This window comes from Peromyscus eremicus, chromosome 1 (genome assembly GCF_949786415.1).
Source record: "Peromyscus eremicus chromosome 1, PerEre_H2_v1, whole genome shotgun sequence".
In the NCBI taxonomy this organism is placed as follows: domain Eukaryota; kingdom Metazoa; phylum Chordata; class Mammalia; order Rodentia; family Cricetidae; genus Peromyscus; species Peromyscus eremicus.
The window spans coordinates 1325404-1341593 of record NC_081416.1 but is presented as its reverse complement, the minus strand read 5'-3'; the positions used below and the strand labels follow the sequence as shown (position 1 = coordinate 1341593).

The following is a 16190-nucleotide window of genomic DNA, read 5'->3' as shown; positions in this document are numbered from 1 at the left end:
TCATCTTAGATACTATTTCTATACTTTCCTAAAAAATATTTGGTTTGAGCTCACTGGCAAGGAAGGACATGGGAAGGCTAGGAAGGTTCTTTGATAACCAAATACAAGTAAAATACACCACCTAATAAAATGAAAAATCCCAGAAATAAATATAAAGCTCACTACCAAGTTATCGTACAGCAACTGAGCAAGAGCTACCGGTACTCAGGGTTGCACAAAGCAAAGAAGGAAGGAAACATGTTTTCTGTGTCAGTCACAGACAGACCTACGTTTCCAAGACAAACACAAAATGTCTTGCATTATATATTGCTCTCTGACTTCATTAGCTCTTCACATGAAGCAGATTTGTATTACTTGCATTTTTAAAAGCTCAAAGTACCATCCTGGTAGCATAGGTCCATAACCACGGCTACTCTGGAATCTGAGGGAGGAATGTCATAACTCCAAGGTCAGCCCAGCCTGAAGGTAGCTTAAGGCCACCCTGAGCAACTTAATGAGACCCTGTCTCAAAGTAAAAAGTAAAAAGGAGGTCAGTAATGGAGTACTGGCCTAGGATATAAGAGACAAAAGTGGGTTTGGTTGTTTGTTTGTATGTTTATTTGTTCATTAAAGTAAGACAGGAAGTAACTTTCTCCACATAGTTAAAGAATTCTCAAAACTAGATAGAGGTCTGACATTTTTCAGACCTCCTCAGGAAAACACATCATGAGTTATACACATCATCTCCTCAATTGACTAAGTATGCTTTTGAGTCACTGATCACAACTTCACAACTGATGCCCAGTTTCATCTGTATCCTGACAAACAGTTCACCACATGTCACAGGTCAGCCTTGTCTTCAATGCTCACTACAAGCTCAGGTGCCTCTTACCTATTTCAACACATGAAATCTCCTCTTGTCTGTGGATCTGTTTTAGCCAACCTGTGTTCCCTGCTGTTCTCTATCTCAGGTAGGGTCCATTCAAATCTGAGTTTATCAGCTCAACTCCTACTCCCAGCTGTCAAAACTGAATATGTATGACTAGAGGGATACAATTTAGATCAGACTGGTCATCAGTGGGAAGTTTTTAAAACACTGATGTTCCTTCAAGGCACACTGATGAAAAGATTCATACTTCACATGAAAGGAGGTCCAGCAAACTATAGTTTAAAAACAAAATGAAACAGGAGCCAATGCTGATGAGCACTAGCCCAGGTGAGAGGAAGCTAGGGTTGGGGGCAGTCAACAAGACTGGCATGACACTCAAGAGAACATCCTAAGACCCAGACACAAGCACCTGATGGCAATTCCAACTTCTCTATCTGAACAAATCCAAAGGAGAGGAAACACCAGGATTTTACTTGGGAGATCATGAGTTCTTAGCATTGTGGACAGAAGGGTTTGTGACACTCCCTCCTGCCCGAGTCCAAGAAAGGAATGCATATGGCTGACGGCATTCTTGGGGTAGAGGTAGAGAAGTCTTCTAAGGAAATGAACTTCCTAAGATGAGTAGGGAGGTTCAGCAAAAAGAAAAGTCAGGTAGGAAGAAAAGGCTACAGTATGATAAATCTTAACATTTACAAAGTATTTGGAGTTGCTGTTTGGATCCACACTTCTTAAGCACTTCTGACCTGAGTTTTCTTAAACAGAACAGAAGGCATTTTGACCCACTGCTCACTTAGAAAGATAAATAATGGTAAATGTGACTCCATGAGAACATCTTAGCGACTTAATTTTGGGAGCATCTGTCTTTCAAAGTCCAAGTGGTTGTTTCAGGTTTCCTGCCCTTCTGGGATCCAGGCTGATCTCCACTCAGCTAGTATGGATGTCAACATACTATTTCTGGAAAAGGTCAAAGAATAAAGTCCAGTGTGATAGTGCATACCTGTAATTCCAACAATGAAGAGGTGCTTGAGGCCAGCATGGACTGCATAGTGAAAGCATGGAGGTTAAAAAAAAAAAAAAAAAAAAAAAAAAAAAAAGGCCAAAGGATAAATATTGGTTCTGCAGGTCATACGTTTCTGACACATATTATTCAGCTCATTCATTCTTGTACCAAACATCCACACAAAGATGAGGATGGTTGTAATCCAACAAAATGTCATTTACAGAAACAGTCAACAAGGCAGAGGTGATCACAAGGCCTCTTTGGCCAATTCCTAGTCTAGGCGAGGATGACAACAGGGGCAAGCAGAGAACTGCAGAGAGGGAAGTTGATGTGCTGTGCAACTCTCATACCACCTCTGTACAGAGCCAGAAAGTTACATGCTTGACTGAAGAAAACACAACAAACTGTGGCTACGGAAGCACTCAGGTTCAATCTCAATGCTTGGAAAGTTGAAGAAAGAGGAGCTCAAATCCAGCCCATCCTGTAATACACAGTGAGACTAGGTCTGAAAAACAACATTGATTGGGTGAACATATCTGCCCATTTCCACTCTTCTGATCATTTATAATCTGTTTTTAAAAAAACAATTATGTAAACAACCTTTTAAAAAATTGTAACTCTGAAGGCATATCTGCTTTTGTTAAAATGATGTTTTTGCTGATACAAAAAGCACTGCTTTACAATTAAGAAGACATAACACAAATTAGTATTTAAATCTGTTGATATAAAAATTTATCAATACTTTCCTCAGAGTTTTGCCAATAAAAGGCAAGAGGAACAATTCTGAAGCACAAATAATACCATCTGACATTTTCCTAAAAGTGACATGAATTCTAACTATAATTTCATGCTCATGAGCAGTGGAAGATTGACAGATGCTAAGTGCTAGATGGCATCTAGAATCTCAGTGGAAACTGAACTGGTGTCTTTCACCTACACTATGCTGTGTACTAAACCAACTCCATTTCCCTCTGGGCATAGAGCTAAACCCACTTTCTTAACAGTTTGCTGTAAGGATGGGACCTGACTAAACTCTGGCCAAAGGGCCATATGCAGACTCATGACTCCAGTCCTAGTACATGACAACATACTATGATGGATGGTCCCCACCTCTCACTGTGTGCCTCACTGATGTTTGAAGGGAAAAACAATGGTGGCATTACAAGAAGGAAGAAACCTAGCTCCAGAGAAACTTTGTAGGGGCTGAGAAACTCCATGGAGCACTTATTTATTCCATTCTCCTAAGAATGTCCTGCACAAAGTCATTGAGATCTGGAGTTACTGCAGTTGATAACCTAGCCTACCTACCATATATACACTAGAAATGTCTGCTCATGTCATAAATCTTAAATATTAGTGTAAAACTCAGCTTCTTAAATTAATGCTGGGGACTTAACCCAGGACCTTGTACACACCAGGCAAATGCTCTTACCAATGAGCTACATCTTTGCTCATTTATTTAAACTTTTCAATTATTAAATAAGATTTCATTGAGTTGCCCAGGATGCCTCAACCTCCCTAGTGCTAGGCTAACAGGTGTTTGTTGACACACCTGCTTACTCTTAGATTTTAAATAGTGTTTATGTAAAATATGTACATATCAACCTTCTTGGATCCATTTTCAGTCTATTAGAAAGATCTCCACAGCTCACTCTGCGCTGGAAGCAGGAGACAGAATGAAAAGAACATTTCTAGTGTCTGTTTTGCTCTATGTTCAAAATCTCTACTGTGGACTGGAGATTAAGGTAAAAAAGATGAAAGAAATGCAGGCCCTGCCCTTCAATTACTCATGACAGTGGAAGGAAAAGTGACTAAGCTATTCCTTCAGAATGTTAGACTGTATCAGAAAACATTGAGCTCTGGAAGCCACTATTTCCTTCTAGCAGTGTGCTTAAGGCTTCAAAGAACCAGAAGAAGTCACTAGGAAGAACACTGAAAGAGTGAACATCAGGGAGGAACCTTGCACTATGCTGAATCAGCTCAGCACGCAGCCTGACTAATTTCCTCATCAGATTTCCACAAGGCTATATGAACAATTTCAAGACACAAAATGAAGTGGATTTTGTGGTTTTTCCTCAGGCAGATGTAACATACACAAAAACTAAAAACTTTAACTCTAAATATTATGTTTTTAGTTACTGAGACGGAGGGACATAAAGAAAATTCTCTAGTTCTAGTCATATGCTTAATCACTTAGAGGACATTGATATAGTTCCAATGCTCCTGCAATCCTAGGCATGTCAGTTCACACACCAGTTTTATGACAATTAATTGTGCTTTGAATTGGCTCAGTAATCTCAAAATTATGGGTCACAAAAGTCCAGGAGATCTCTAAGTAAGTTTTACTTAACATATTGTCTTCAAAAGCCCTGGTCTGGATGCTGCTTGATCCAGCTGAGGGATGATACTGGAGGAGAGGAATTCTAGACACTATGCTGACAATATTCTCTCAAATTCCACCCATGCTAAAACTGCTGGCTGGGACCTCGGAACTGCAGCCTTTTTATTCAGTCCATTTCTATCCAGCTGTTTGCACTTTAACTGGAGCCACCCATGAACTACAAATGTTTTAATTTACCAGAAAGACGGCTTGTAACACAGAAAAACAAACTTCCAGGAATGTACATTTTGTCCTCATACCTATAGCCTCATAAACACAAAGAAAAATGACTTAAATTTAAAGAAAAAATCTACTTTATATAGTTGTAATCACAGAATGTATAATATAGCCCTAATTTTGATAAAAGTACTGTTAATATTAAAGCAGAGCAATTGGAAGCTGAAATCTACTGAAGACCATCTTCCCTATTAAAGTCCACGGCAGCCCAAGGCACGAAAGACTTGAGGATACTTATTTTTTCATATGATAGCATAATTTTAAAATATTATTTTCCAACTAGTTCCCCTTTTCTTGCTTTTCACTGACTCTAAAATTACCTGGATTAGCCAATCTCTAAATTATCTTGAACAATTGTATTCAACAATCCCTTCAAAAATTAAAAATGTTCAGAAAGGGGGTGGGGCATACTCCTATTTACACCTATATTTAGGATTTGATGAAATATGAAGGAGACTACACTAATATCAGCATGTTAGAGCAGCTCATCCACACTGAACTCTTCAATGGACTACTAATATCACAAAACAAAAAAACTGTTTCTCTGAAGTATAGTCTATAAACATAAAGAATGAAATTTTTTCTAAAATCATAGCAAATCCCCATCTAATAATAAAATAAAACAAACTAACAAAAAAATGAGCACTTCTCTCCAAACTTGGCTGATGATGCTCCATCTTCTGTTTGCAGTGGAACAGAACAAAAAGCACTAATCTTAAAGAAAATAATACAGACAATACATCAAACGAGATAGAGAGGTCACCTACCCCTTACTGAAAACTCCTGGGACCCAACATGCTTTAGAGTTTGGTTTAGGGAGATTTTAGAATCTACATAGACTTTACATACAAAAAGCCCAAATCTGAAATGTTCCAAATCTGAAATTTAAAGAGTTCCATCCATGATGAAAGCATTAATACTGATGCCATATTTCTACATAACAGTAGATCAAGTTTCAAATTAAGGATGCTCAGGCTGAAGCAGTGACCATCTATTGGTTCTCTATTTGGTGCCTGGCTTTGTACTATGCAATTTATGCATCATTTACCCTCACTGAATCCTACAATGTATTGTTCTCTTTGCCTCAAAAGATGTAAATGCTGATATCTACAGACGTCATAGTACTACAAAGCAAGGATTCCCACTCAGGCCTATATATTTATTACACTTTACAACTGGAGGAAAAGCTTCCATTATGTAGCAAACACTCTGCCTCTACTATGTTCTTCCACAATTACTTAAAAGTTTCAAGGCCATCTTCCTCTTTGCTTGAGGTTCCTTAATCAGACCCTCCATCACTCATATCTGCAGAACCCCTGACTTTAAGATGCTGTGGAGTAAGCAGCAGTACATATGGAAGGACCCAGGACATTGAAACTTTAATATTTATCAGCTGATTATACCTATGGCTACTTGTCATCCCAAGGCTCTGGTTAGTGTATTCACAGTACCCACAAGGGTCACCAGATTCCAGAAAACACTCATGAATAAAAGCTATTTCTGGTCAGCCATTTCATAAGGACAGTTAACATCTATTATGACAATATTAATACTCCAGCCAGTGTTTGCTAAAGAACAGCATGTTGACTGCTATTGGCCCACTAACGTTCTCCAAGCAGCCCATGATTTAATCCCTGGGGAAGTACCTAGAAACACATTTCTGGATTGAATTCATACCCATGGTTTATTCACTCTCACTGGGTCTCATCAAAAGCCTTGCTGTTTTCTCCAAGAACTATCTATGGTAGCTTCCAGGCTCCCATAGGTAGGAGCAGACTAGGATAAGAGGAAGAAGCCTTTGTCCTTCCAAGGCAAAACATCCATTTCCAAGGACACATGCAAGCAACAATGTTTAGGTCTATGATGAATTGTTAGAAAAAAATTAAGTTAAAAAATAAAATGAATATAAAATATTCATGCATCTAAAAGGAACATTTATTGCTTTCAAGTACAAGGTTCCCCAAACGGCACACACTCCTCTTTGGTGAGCTTACCTTGAAGATGACATTATAGTTGAAGCCCTGAATTTTGCTGTAAATGGATTGGTTGACTCATAATCAAAACAGTCCTGCCGATTTTCATTAAACGCACTAGGTGATTTCAAGTCACAGGGGCTATCAGATCCCCCATTGTTAAGCTTCTCAGATCGCCTGCTATCTTTCTTCCCGGTCACTCTTTCAAAGAGGCTCACTTTCTCTCTTTTCTCTCTCTTATTTTCTTTCCTTACTTCAATTGGTTTTGAAAATAAATTCATGCTGCTGTCCCATGACTCACTGCTTTCTTCAAATGGATTTTTCTTCCGTGGCAGTGTTGCAAATTTTTGGGGTAATGAAGCAGTCACATTTGTAAATGGGTCACTCTGTCTTCCAAAAGAGGGTTCGCCTTCATCCACAATGCTGCCAGGTTGGTTCAATTTAGAAGTATCAAAGCTTAGTGTTCTTCTGTGTGGAGATTTGAGACTTCCTACAAACATTTTTTTTCATTAGTAGGTGATGGATGACATATGCTATTATACTATCTGACACATTCTGCTGCTTCAGAATGAGAGCAATTAGCTAAAGATATTAACCCTCAAAATAATCAAAACAATCTTAAAATTGGGTGAGGGATATTATGAAGTAGATGTGCTAATAATGGTGTATTGTGAGAAAATTAATATCTTACTGGCTTAGAAACCACCACACGTGAAAAGTATAAGGTCAACCCAAAGGACCTGCTGTCAAAACTTTTCCATCACTAGAATCAAATTTACTTTCCTCTGGATATAGACGTACTTTCTAGGAACACTTAGATGGGAGGGAATATATGCTGCCCATTGTTTGGTATGGTTTGGTTTTTGGTGTGTATGTGGGTGTTTGTGGAGGCCATAAGTCAACCTTTACTGCCATTCTTCATACCCATCTTGTTTTTTGAGACGGGATCTCTCACTGGTAAGGAATTTGTCAAGTGGCCTAGGTTGGCCGGCCTGAGAGCCCCAGGGATCCACCTGTCTCCACCTCTTAGACACAAGATTACAAGCCGCACACCACCACCTGCCTTGCTTTTTGAATGTGGGTTTTGGAGACTGAACTCAGGTTCTCATGCTTTCAAGGTAAGCACTTTAACATCCTAGCCCTGCTGCAAGCTTTTGAGAAGGAGAAATGACAGGGGGGAAAAAAGCCAGGCCATGAGAGAAGACTGGGATTCATTTCATTATCACCTATAATATAAACACAAATACATAAAATACAGGGGAGGACAAAAAGAAATGAGTGCCACTTACCACTTTCTGGAACAACTCCAAAGGAATCTATCTGGCGACTGAGAAGATGTGTTGGACCTACAGCACTGGACTTCAGTTTTTCAGAAGGTAAGTGGGACCCAGTTAAATCAGACATTGAATGGGCAGAAGAGAGCCGCTGAGGACCCAAAAGAAAAGGCTTTTTTGGTTTGGATTTCATCTGTATTTCACTGCTTGAAAATTCAGTATTGGCATCAGGCATGTGCGTGCTTGGAATGATTGCAGAAGATGTATCAGAAAATGTCCCGTCATTTTTTCTCCCTTTCATCTTATCTTTTAATTTTGCAAAAGGCGATCTTGTCTTATCCTTCATTGACAAGTCAAACATACTTGCTGTCATATTGTTTCTCATAAACTGAATATTGACCTTTATCTCACCCCTGTTTTTGATTCTCTTTCCTTGTTTGGATTCTAATCTAAACCACCTTCAAGAGAAGAGAAAAAGTTGGTTGTAACATATAATGGTAACAGCAAGCTTTGTTATATCCAGGCAGCTTTTTAAGTAAAGTGACCACCCACAAATTTCTAGTTTAACTCATTGTTTAAGAAGAAAACAAATCAAGCAAACAAACTGGTCCTAGATTCTGTAGAGTAACACACACCAAAGAAAGGAATCTTTGGAGTATGTAAAGGGTTTTAGATAAACTTTCCCCTCATAATTCAAAAATCATCATCAAAAATTCTTATCAACAACAGCTAATTATGTTTCCATATGGGACAAGTGTTACTAATGGCCTAAGGATATGTTTAACATTCAAAGACACTGAGCCAGGAACTTATAATGCATCACTTTCAATTATTTCTGAGTACCATAAAATGACAAATAATGATGACATTTAAATAAAATACTTAACCCCTATCCCAATATATATATTTATAGTAAAAAAATTTTTTAACAATGGGGATAGTACATAGTGTGCTAATCATTAAAACTCCAATATTCATATAAAATGAATCTAAGCCTTTTCCTAAATAAAATATGAAAAATGGATAAAATGTGAGAAGTGATAAACAATAAATCTTGTGAAGTTTTCAAAGAATAAAAAGATCAAATATTTCTTGCCAGAAGCTATTGACTCTGTGAAGTAAAAAGGACTTTACAAACAGCCAGACCCCCTCCTCCAGGAACGTCTTGCCTCATGCTGCCAATTTTGAAGTGAACTATATAAGAAGCAGGGCCTATTTTGATTTTGTTTACAGTATTTTTATCCTCAAGGAATCTTTCCAGTTGTTAGTGTCACTAGTGGTCACTCTACAGGGTAAACAGCCTCAACCTGCAGTATGCCCCAATGTTTTCACATCATTTAACGACAGAGTCTGAGCCCCATTCTGAAGACATGCTGTTATTTAAATATAGCTCTAGTAAACGCAATGAATTTTATTATGAAGCAACTCTGACCTAATTTTATATTACTTTTTTTTTCTTGTTGTTTGCCAACAGGATAGCTAAAAGATGGCTGGATTTAGTATACATCAAGCCAAAGACTGGCACACAGGCAGGACAGAGAGCCCAACATACAACCTGTATCAGCTCCATGATGGTGCCGTGCTTCCTTAATGGACTGGAATGATTCAATCAATTAAGACATACCATACTGCCAAACATGCCAAAAGGAGCAGTTTCTTACAACAGAACAGTTTATAATAGAATGCATTACTCCAAGAACCTGAAAAAGTTATACAATGATAACATCTAAACAGGACTGGGAATAAGAAATGGCAGCAATGAACTGTAGGATGGAGGACACCAAACAACACAAACATGAGTTCTCAGAACACCTCCAAATGAGGAAAAGCTGTACACCCCAGAATTAACTTAGAGTTTTGGAAAAGAGAGCCATTTTCAATGGTCTGAGAAATGCTTCTGATGGGTGATGTCTGAGAAATACTCTAAAACCTCAGGCTATGTGAAAAATGAGCGAACGCTCTTTATAAGACCGTTTACCCCCACCCACCCCCCCCCAAAAAAAAACAAGCAACAAAAACATGTATGTGGAGTTTATAACAACTTGATGAAACCCAAGTCGAGGACAGTATCAATGCTCACCAAAATGGAAGGGGGAAGGTGGTCAAAATTCAGAGTTTTTGAAATAAGAGCAAATGAATTTATCTACTTTAACACTCTTATTTACTCCGGTGATAAAGAAACTGAGGCAAGGAGAATGGCAAGCCATTCCCCAAGTCAGATAGAAGCCAATAAGGAAAACATCTAAAGCTGATGAAAAACATCTGCAGAAAATACAAGCTAGTCCTTATTTGATGAAGCGCATGTGTTAATAAGGTTAACCACATGGCTGCCACACGTTACAGAACACTGTATTTAACCAGAAAGCATGGGGGCGGGGGTCTTTCCTCCAAGAGTCTAGCTCCTTGAAGACAGCTTGCTTTACACTAAAAATTCACTCTACTTTTTATTTCTAGAACCATCTTCATAAAATCAACAAGATTCAACTCCAAACATGCATGTCTTGTACCATTTTTGTTTTAGTAGGAAACTCTAAACACCTATGCAAGCTTTAAAAAATAAAATAACAATGCATTTGAATACAAATGTAAATACAATGGATTTTTTTCCTTTCTCCCCCTATAAAAACAAAACAACAAAAACAAAACAAACCCCTGCAAAGAACTCTAATAAACACACTGATTTAAAGAGATGCCTGACAAGTAACTTTAGCTACTCTGTTTTGAAACTGATCTTAATGAGAACTTCAAGAATCCTGAAATAGTGTTTGTTTTCCCAGGCTTCAAAGGGACAAATGAAGACACAGAACTTGGGAGTTGCTGGATTAATGCCTATTCTTTTCCACCTCTGGAGTGCTGGGTTGAAATGGTATATGGCTTCTGTTCAATTTTCAGTGGGCACAGGTCCATGTCCAAAACTACCACACATGTGGGAATGATTCCCAAGCAATCGGTGCTGTGTGGTCAGAAATGGGACAAGACTGGCAATAAGGAGGCCAGAGGCCAGAAGGCAGGTGCAAGGCAGATACACACACACACACACACACACACACACACACACACACACGTCCTAAAATCTACATATGTGCAAATCACACCTAGTTCTAAATACTCTGATTATTATTGATTTTAAGAGCATTAAGAAAAAAAATGGACATCACCTACTTGGGTTATTAAAAAAAATCAATGGGTATTTCATAACAGCATCAATGATTTTCCCATTCTATTATTAAACATTGTGTTTTTTCCTTAAATCTCATGCCAGAACCAAGCCAGACACCTATTAAAAGAAGGCAAATTCGAAAGTTCTCTGTCTGCTCAAAGGATTTGGCTCAGGCCCTTCTCCCCACTCCCCTTCCTTAACATATATATATATATATATATATATATATATATATATATATATATATAAAATTAAGTTAAAATAATAATTTTGAGCACGATACTTTTTGCCTCTCATGACACAACTGGAAGACAAGATGTAAACACTTGCCTTTTCACTGTCAAAAAGTACAAAGTGTCATACCCAGCAGTTCCATGGGACATCTCAATCAGCTGGCAGCCTTCACCACTCATTCCACTTTTCCAAAAAGCACTTGGGAATACGCTGACAAGGTTCAGCAATGTGCAGAATATTAAATACCTTTCTTTTAATACACTGGTGGCTCAAGTCTGTCTCTTACTGTGCCACATGTGCAGCTGGACTGGAAAAGGAAGCTATTAAATATATTAAAAATCTAGAAATATTACCAATAAAGATACCTCATCAAATACACAGTTCCCATTTAGTCACCCACACAAAATATTAAGGGTTTAATACCATATGAAAATCCCTTTGTATGCAGTAACATCACAAGCTCTGTTGAGAGCATTTCAAAGCATCTCCCCTCCAAAAGCTCTCCTTGGTTTTATAGACAGACTACGATATTAGAGATTGTTCATGGTCTAGTTTATTGTAACTGCGAAGCTGCCAAAGATGGAAATAAAACAAGAAATTTTAAAAGGCTATTTCGTTCTCAGGATCTTTGTATACACACTTGGGCCTACTTAAATTTGGAGAATTTAAATTTGAGAGGTCTGTAGTATATTATCATTAATATTAAAAGTACTGTTTAAAGCATGGCAAGAAATCTGAAGCTGCAGATACTTAAAAGCTCACAGTCAAAATACTTTACAGGTTATATACTAAATCACCCCAAACTGACAATTTGGGACAAATTATTTGGTTATTATTCATTTTTCATTTCAAATCCCATGAAGAACCCTTCAGAAGAAAGTAAATGCTACTTGTTAAATATCAAGAAGTTTAAAATCATTAAGTATGATATTCAAACTTTTTCTCCTCTCCTCATTGAATATTTACCTTTTGTTCTTGTATGTCTAGTATTTTATCTTACATACACTAAATCTTAGATAAAGACTTGATTCAAACAAAACAAAAACAATTCCTATTAAGTGAAGTCTGCTGGCAGGTTTTACAAGAAAAAAAATGATCATTATTTTTAAAATGTAAGAAATTAACATGAACTTAAAATTATCACTGTAAAAAAAATGCTCTAAAGGGTAGATAAACCTGCATCCGGACCAGAAAAGAAAATGGGAAAAGTGAAGTCCTCTGATGAATTCCATCTACCCTCCTTTCATAAAACTCCAGCCATCTCAATGAGCCTTCGGACCAAAGAAGCACATTAAGTTAGAGGATGGAGCAGGAGACCCACCTTGCCAAGCACGCTACTTGTTTAGACTTAGGCCATAACATCCTAGTGTTGATTTGTATTTTGGTTTCTTAAATTAAGTATATCTAACTCAGGCTTGAACGTTCTGTTTCAAAAGCCATGTTTTCATTGAAGAAGTCATTAAATCACTGCATCACAAGACTTTAATCACTGTCTCCAATCTTACAGTAGTTAATTCGGTCTAAACACACCAGCTTTGCTGAACTGATTCTTCAGTAAACAATAGCTCCACTATACTGCAAATTCAAAGGGAAAATGTCAGTGGGTTCAAGACTGGAGATGTTTGTGCAGACTTCCAAAACTTTTTTTTTCTTTTAACAACTTTCTACTCTATCAAGAAGTACTGACCCTGAAAACTGGTGGAGCAAAAATAAAGGCCAACTGTTTACAATGCTGAAATACAGAGTTCTCAAATCAGTAATTTACTTTTTGACAGCCCTTATTGGTAATTTATCTTTTAACAGTGCTCAGCAAACATAAACCATTACATGCATAGATTGAATTTTCTAGTTCATGCCCTAGGCCTCTTACAAAAAGTATCTGAAAATCCGCTGCAATATAGTCCACTGCTTAAGAGCTGTTTACCTCACAGAAATGAGAAAAACCACGGATCACTAATAACTCATTTAAAAAAAATCATTTCATAGCAAAGGCTATTTTTCTTCAACATCATATGCAAACAGAAGTGCTTAAAACTGGGTCTTATTTCAATCCCAAATGCCAATGCCTCAGACATATTATGTTCAAGAACAGTAAATCCATATACATTTAAGCGCCCAACATTTAAAATAAATTATATAACTTACTCTGTTTTCCTCCTTTGTTTATCCTCAAAGATGTCATTGAGATTGATTGCCACCTGCCCTAAAAACTTGTCCAGTCCCACTAGGGACCTGTGCATCACTATAAGAAAAAGAATGTATTTCTCTGGATTGCCCTGCATGAGCAACCCAGGCAGCTCAAAGGAGGCCTCCTCCTTCCAGACCGGCTCCAGTGTTTTCTCTGCTACAGATGTAGAGTACTTTTCTTTGCCCAACTGAATTATGGTGTACGTGTCATTGGTGCCACTTTTGCCTTTTGGCTTCAGATCTTTAGCTTGGAGCACTGTGACCTGCACGTGGGTTGGAAACCACTTTTGGGCTTGCTCGGACAACATCATTCTGGGATTTTGTTTTGTTATGTTTTTCGGGTTTTGTTGTTTCTTTTCTTTTCTTTTTTTTTTTTTTTTCCTCTGCACAGAGTTCAGAAGCGCAGGCAGTGCCCCTCCCGCAGGGAGAGCCCTATTCCCTGATCACTGACTGCATCCTTAAGGGCACTTGAGCGAGCTGGGGAGTGGGGCTGCCCCAAGGTCCCTAAGGGCTAATGTCAAAATAACTGGTACGGACGGCCGGGGCCGCCGCCGCCGCTGCGGGGGTCCCTTTCTTCTGCAGAAGCACAGGGGTCCACATCACCTGGCCGCGCAGTCCAGGCCTCCGCGCGCAACCGGACGCCTCGCGTCGCACCGTCCCTGGGCCAGCGCCCCTGCGGCCCGGCTCCTCCTCCGACCCGGCTGATACGAACCGTCGGCGGCCCGCGGGGCCTGGCTCCCTCCGCCCGCGCAGCCTCGCCTCGGCTCCTCCCCCGAGAGTGGCGTAGGCCTGGGCGAGGCGGGTGGAAGCCGCCCTCCTGGATCGGCGCCGGCGGGACGCGGGGCCCCGGCGGCGGCGGCGGCCCGGGGCGAGGCCTGGCTGGGGACTCGCGGCTCCTAGCGCCCGGCGCGCGGCGGCCGCGCCACTTCCGGGTTGGCGGTCTCCATGTTGAGCTAGGCTGCGCGAGGGGCGGGGCCGGGCGGGGTTGGGGGTTAGCGCCTCCCTAGTTGCCGTGACGACGCGGGGCCGTGCGCGGGACGCGGAGGCTGGGACGCGCGCACTGGTCTGTGGGCGCTGTGGTTCAGGCCTGGCAGTTGCTGAGCGCGGGACGTGGGAGCCCGCCGAGGCCGACAGGAGGATTCTGGGAGGCGGCACTGGGCCCTGCACAACGCCTGCACTTGGCAGAGAACCCGTTTCCATCTTGGAAGGCAGCAATCTATCCCAGCTGTATTCTCTGTGCTTGGCCAGGCCCTGGTGGCCTTAAGTGGTGGTGGAGCACATAGCTCTTCTTCAGTGACAGATACACACTTCATCCAACCATTCTCCATCCATTTTGAAGAGGAAACTTTCAACTGACCAGAGGGACCTCCCGAGCACTGACCAAAAGCGAAGGACGCAGATAGATTCCAAAGCTAGCATTGCTTAATAAAGATCATAGAATCGGTCCTGGCCCCCGTGACTGCTGCCATCATTCTCTGTGAACGATTTAGTCAAATCATTTTCTTTCCCTAAGTCCCACTTTTTCACAGTTTTGGGTCTCTACCAGGTCTCCAACCTAAGTTGTGAGTATGGTGTCCAAAGCGTTCTTTGAGCCCACTTGAGTGCTCCTGGAGACCAAGCCCTTGCTTCATTGGTAGGACTATTGTGGGATCATAAGTGGCGCTTTCCCGCCAGCACTGTGAAATGTGCTCTGTGTCTCCCTTCCCTGCTCTTTTTCAATCTCAGAAGACACTTATACTACCTCTGTTGACTTTTCCATCCATGTCTTCCTAGGAAAATTCTTAAATTCTTTGGACTACCTGGCAGCATGTCCAGCCTGCGGCCAACAACAGCTATGAATGAGACCTAACGAACGCATTATAAACTTACCTACACGTTATGTGATTATTTAACTTCATTGTGCTGTTCTCCAGGGAGAACTTTGTAGACAGATAACAGCATCTTGCAACAATGTCAAAAGGATGGATATCCCTAAAGGCCTTCAGGGAACTAAGCATTAAGTAGGCATGCTAGCCAGTCTATAGACTGACTAAATGCCTTTTCTTCCCTTACAGGACTAATTTTGAGAATAAAACAATTTGATAGATGGGAATGTGCTTTTCCGAACTTAAAATGGCCACAAACTATAAGGTATTGTGTTTATTGTTTTCGGGCAAGGTTTAAAACTTCTGTTGTACAGGCAGAGTTTTCAGCCCTGGGAGACAGTGTTTGAAAAGGCCATGTGTGCAAAGCAGAACAAAATCATCACACTGCATGCATAGCATCTGGATCCCAGAGTGGGCAGTTTAAAGAAAAATATTCTCAGGGATTTGAAAAGAGTACATTGGAGCAGTCAGCGGTGGAATTTCATCAGCATCTCTAGAGAGAAATAATTTGACACCTGAAACTTAAAGAAAAAAAATTAAGCATCATGAAATCCAATTTAAGTTTAGAAGTCTTATAAACTATACTTTAAAGGATTCACATTTCTATTATAGGTTGTAATTAAACAATAGGCAATTAATTATAATAATGGATGTGTGTTTTTAAAGAGCTTAAAATGTTCGGTAAGCTTTATTAATGATTATAAACTTGTTTACAAGTATCATTTCACTCATGGTTGAAATACAGCCATCTCTGGGGTAGAAGTTGGCTGCAGTAGTTCACAGCAACACAATAACAGACTTCAACACAACACAGAGACTGCCCTAAAGGCAAGAGCTGGACAACTGAGATCATTATCCTCTCTTCCATCACACCTAAAGTTGAGTTTTCTCAAAACCTAGCTAGAGCCAAAATTGTTTAATATACTATCTATCAAAATCAGAAATCATAACATAATAGTTTCAAGCCAGAATAAGAAAATAGCATCTTTTTGCTCACTGGGGAAGCAAACGC

At 39.8% G+C, this 16190-nt stretch overlaps 1 protein-coding gene across 3 annotated transcripts in view; it reads right to left on the bottom strand.

The window, feature by feature from the left end:
* Rab11fip2 (RAB11 family interacting protein 2) overlaps nt 1-13860 on the bottom strand; it is a 35994-nt gene extending 22134 nt beyond the window's left edge. For 2 of the 3 annotated variants that reach the window (XR_009377813.1, XM_059255811.1), the window contains exons 1-3: nt 13272-13860; nt 7748-8190; nt 6480-6948 (exon numbers count right to left, since the gene is read on the bottom strand). Coding sequence is in view for 2 of the 3 variants with exons in the window: in XM_059255811.1 (XP_059111794.1) it covers nt 6480-6948; nt 7748-8190; nt 13272-13624 (1265 nt within the window). In the remaining variant the exon portion in view is untranslated. The remainder of the gene's footprint in view (nt 1-6479; nt 6949-7747; nt 8191-13271) is intronic. The other variant, XM_059255806.1, reaches the window with a different exon arrangement.
* Nucleotides 13861-16190: the final 2330 nt, after the last annotated feature.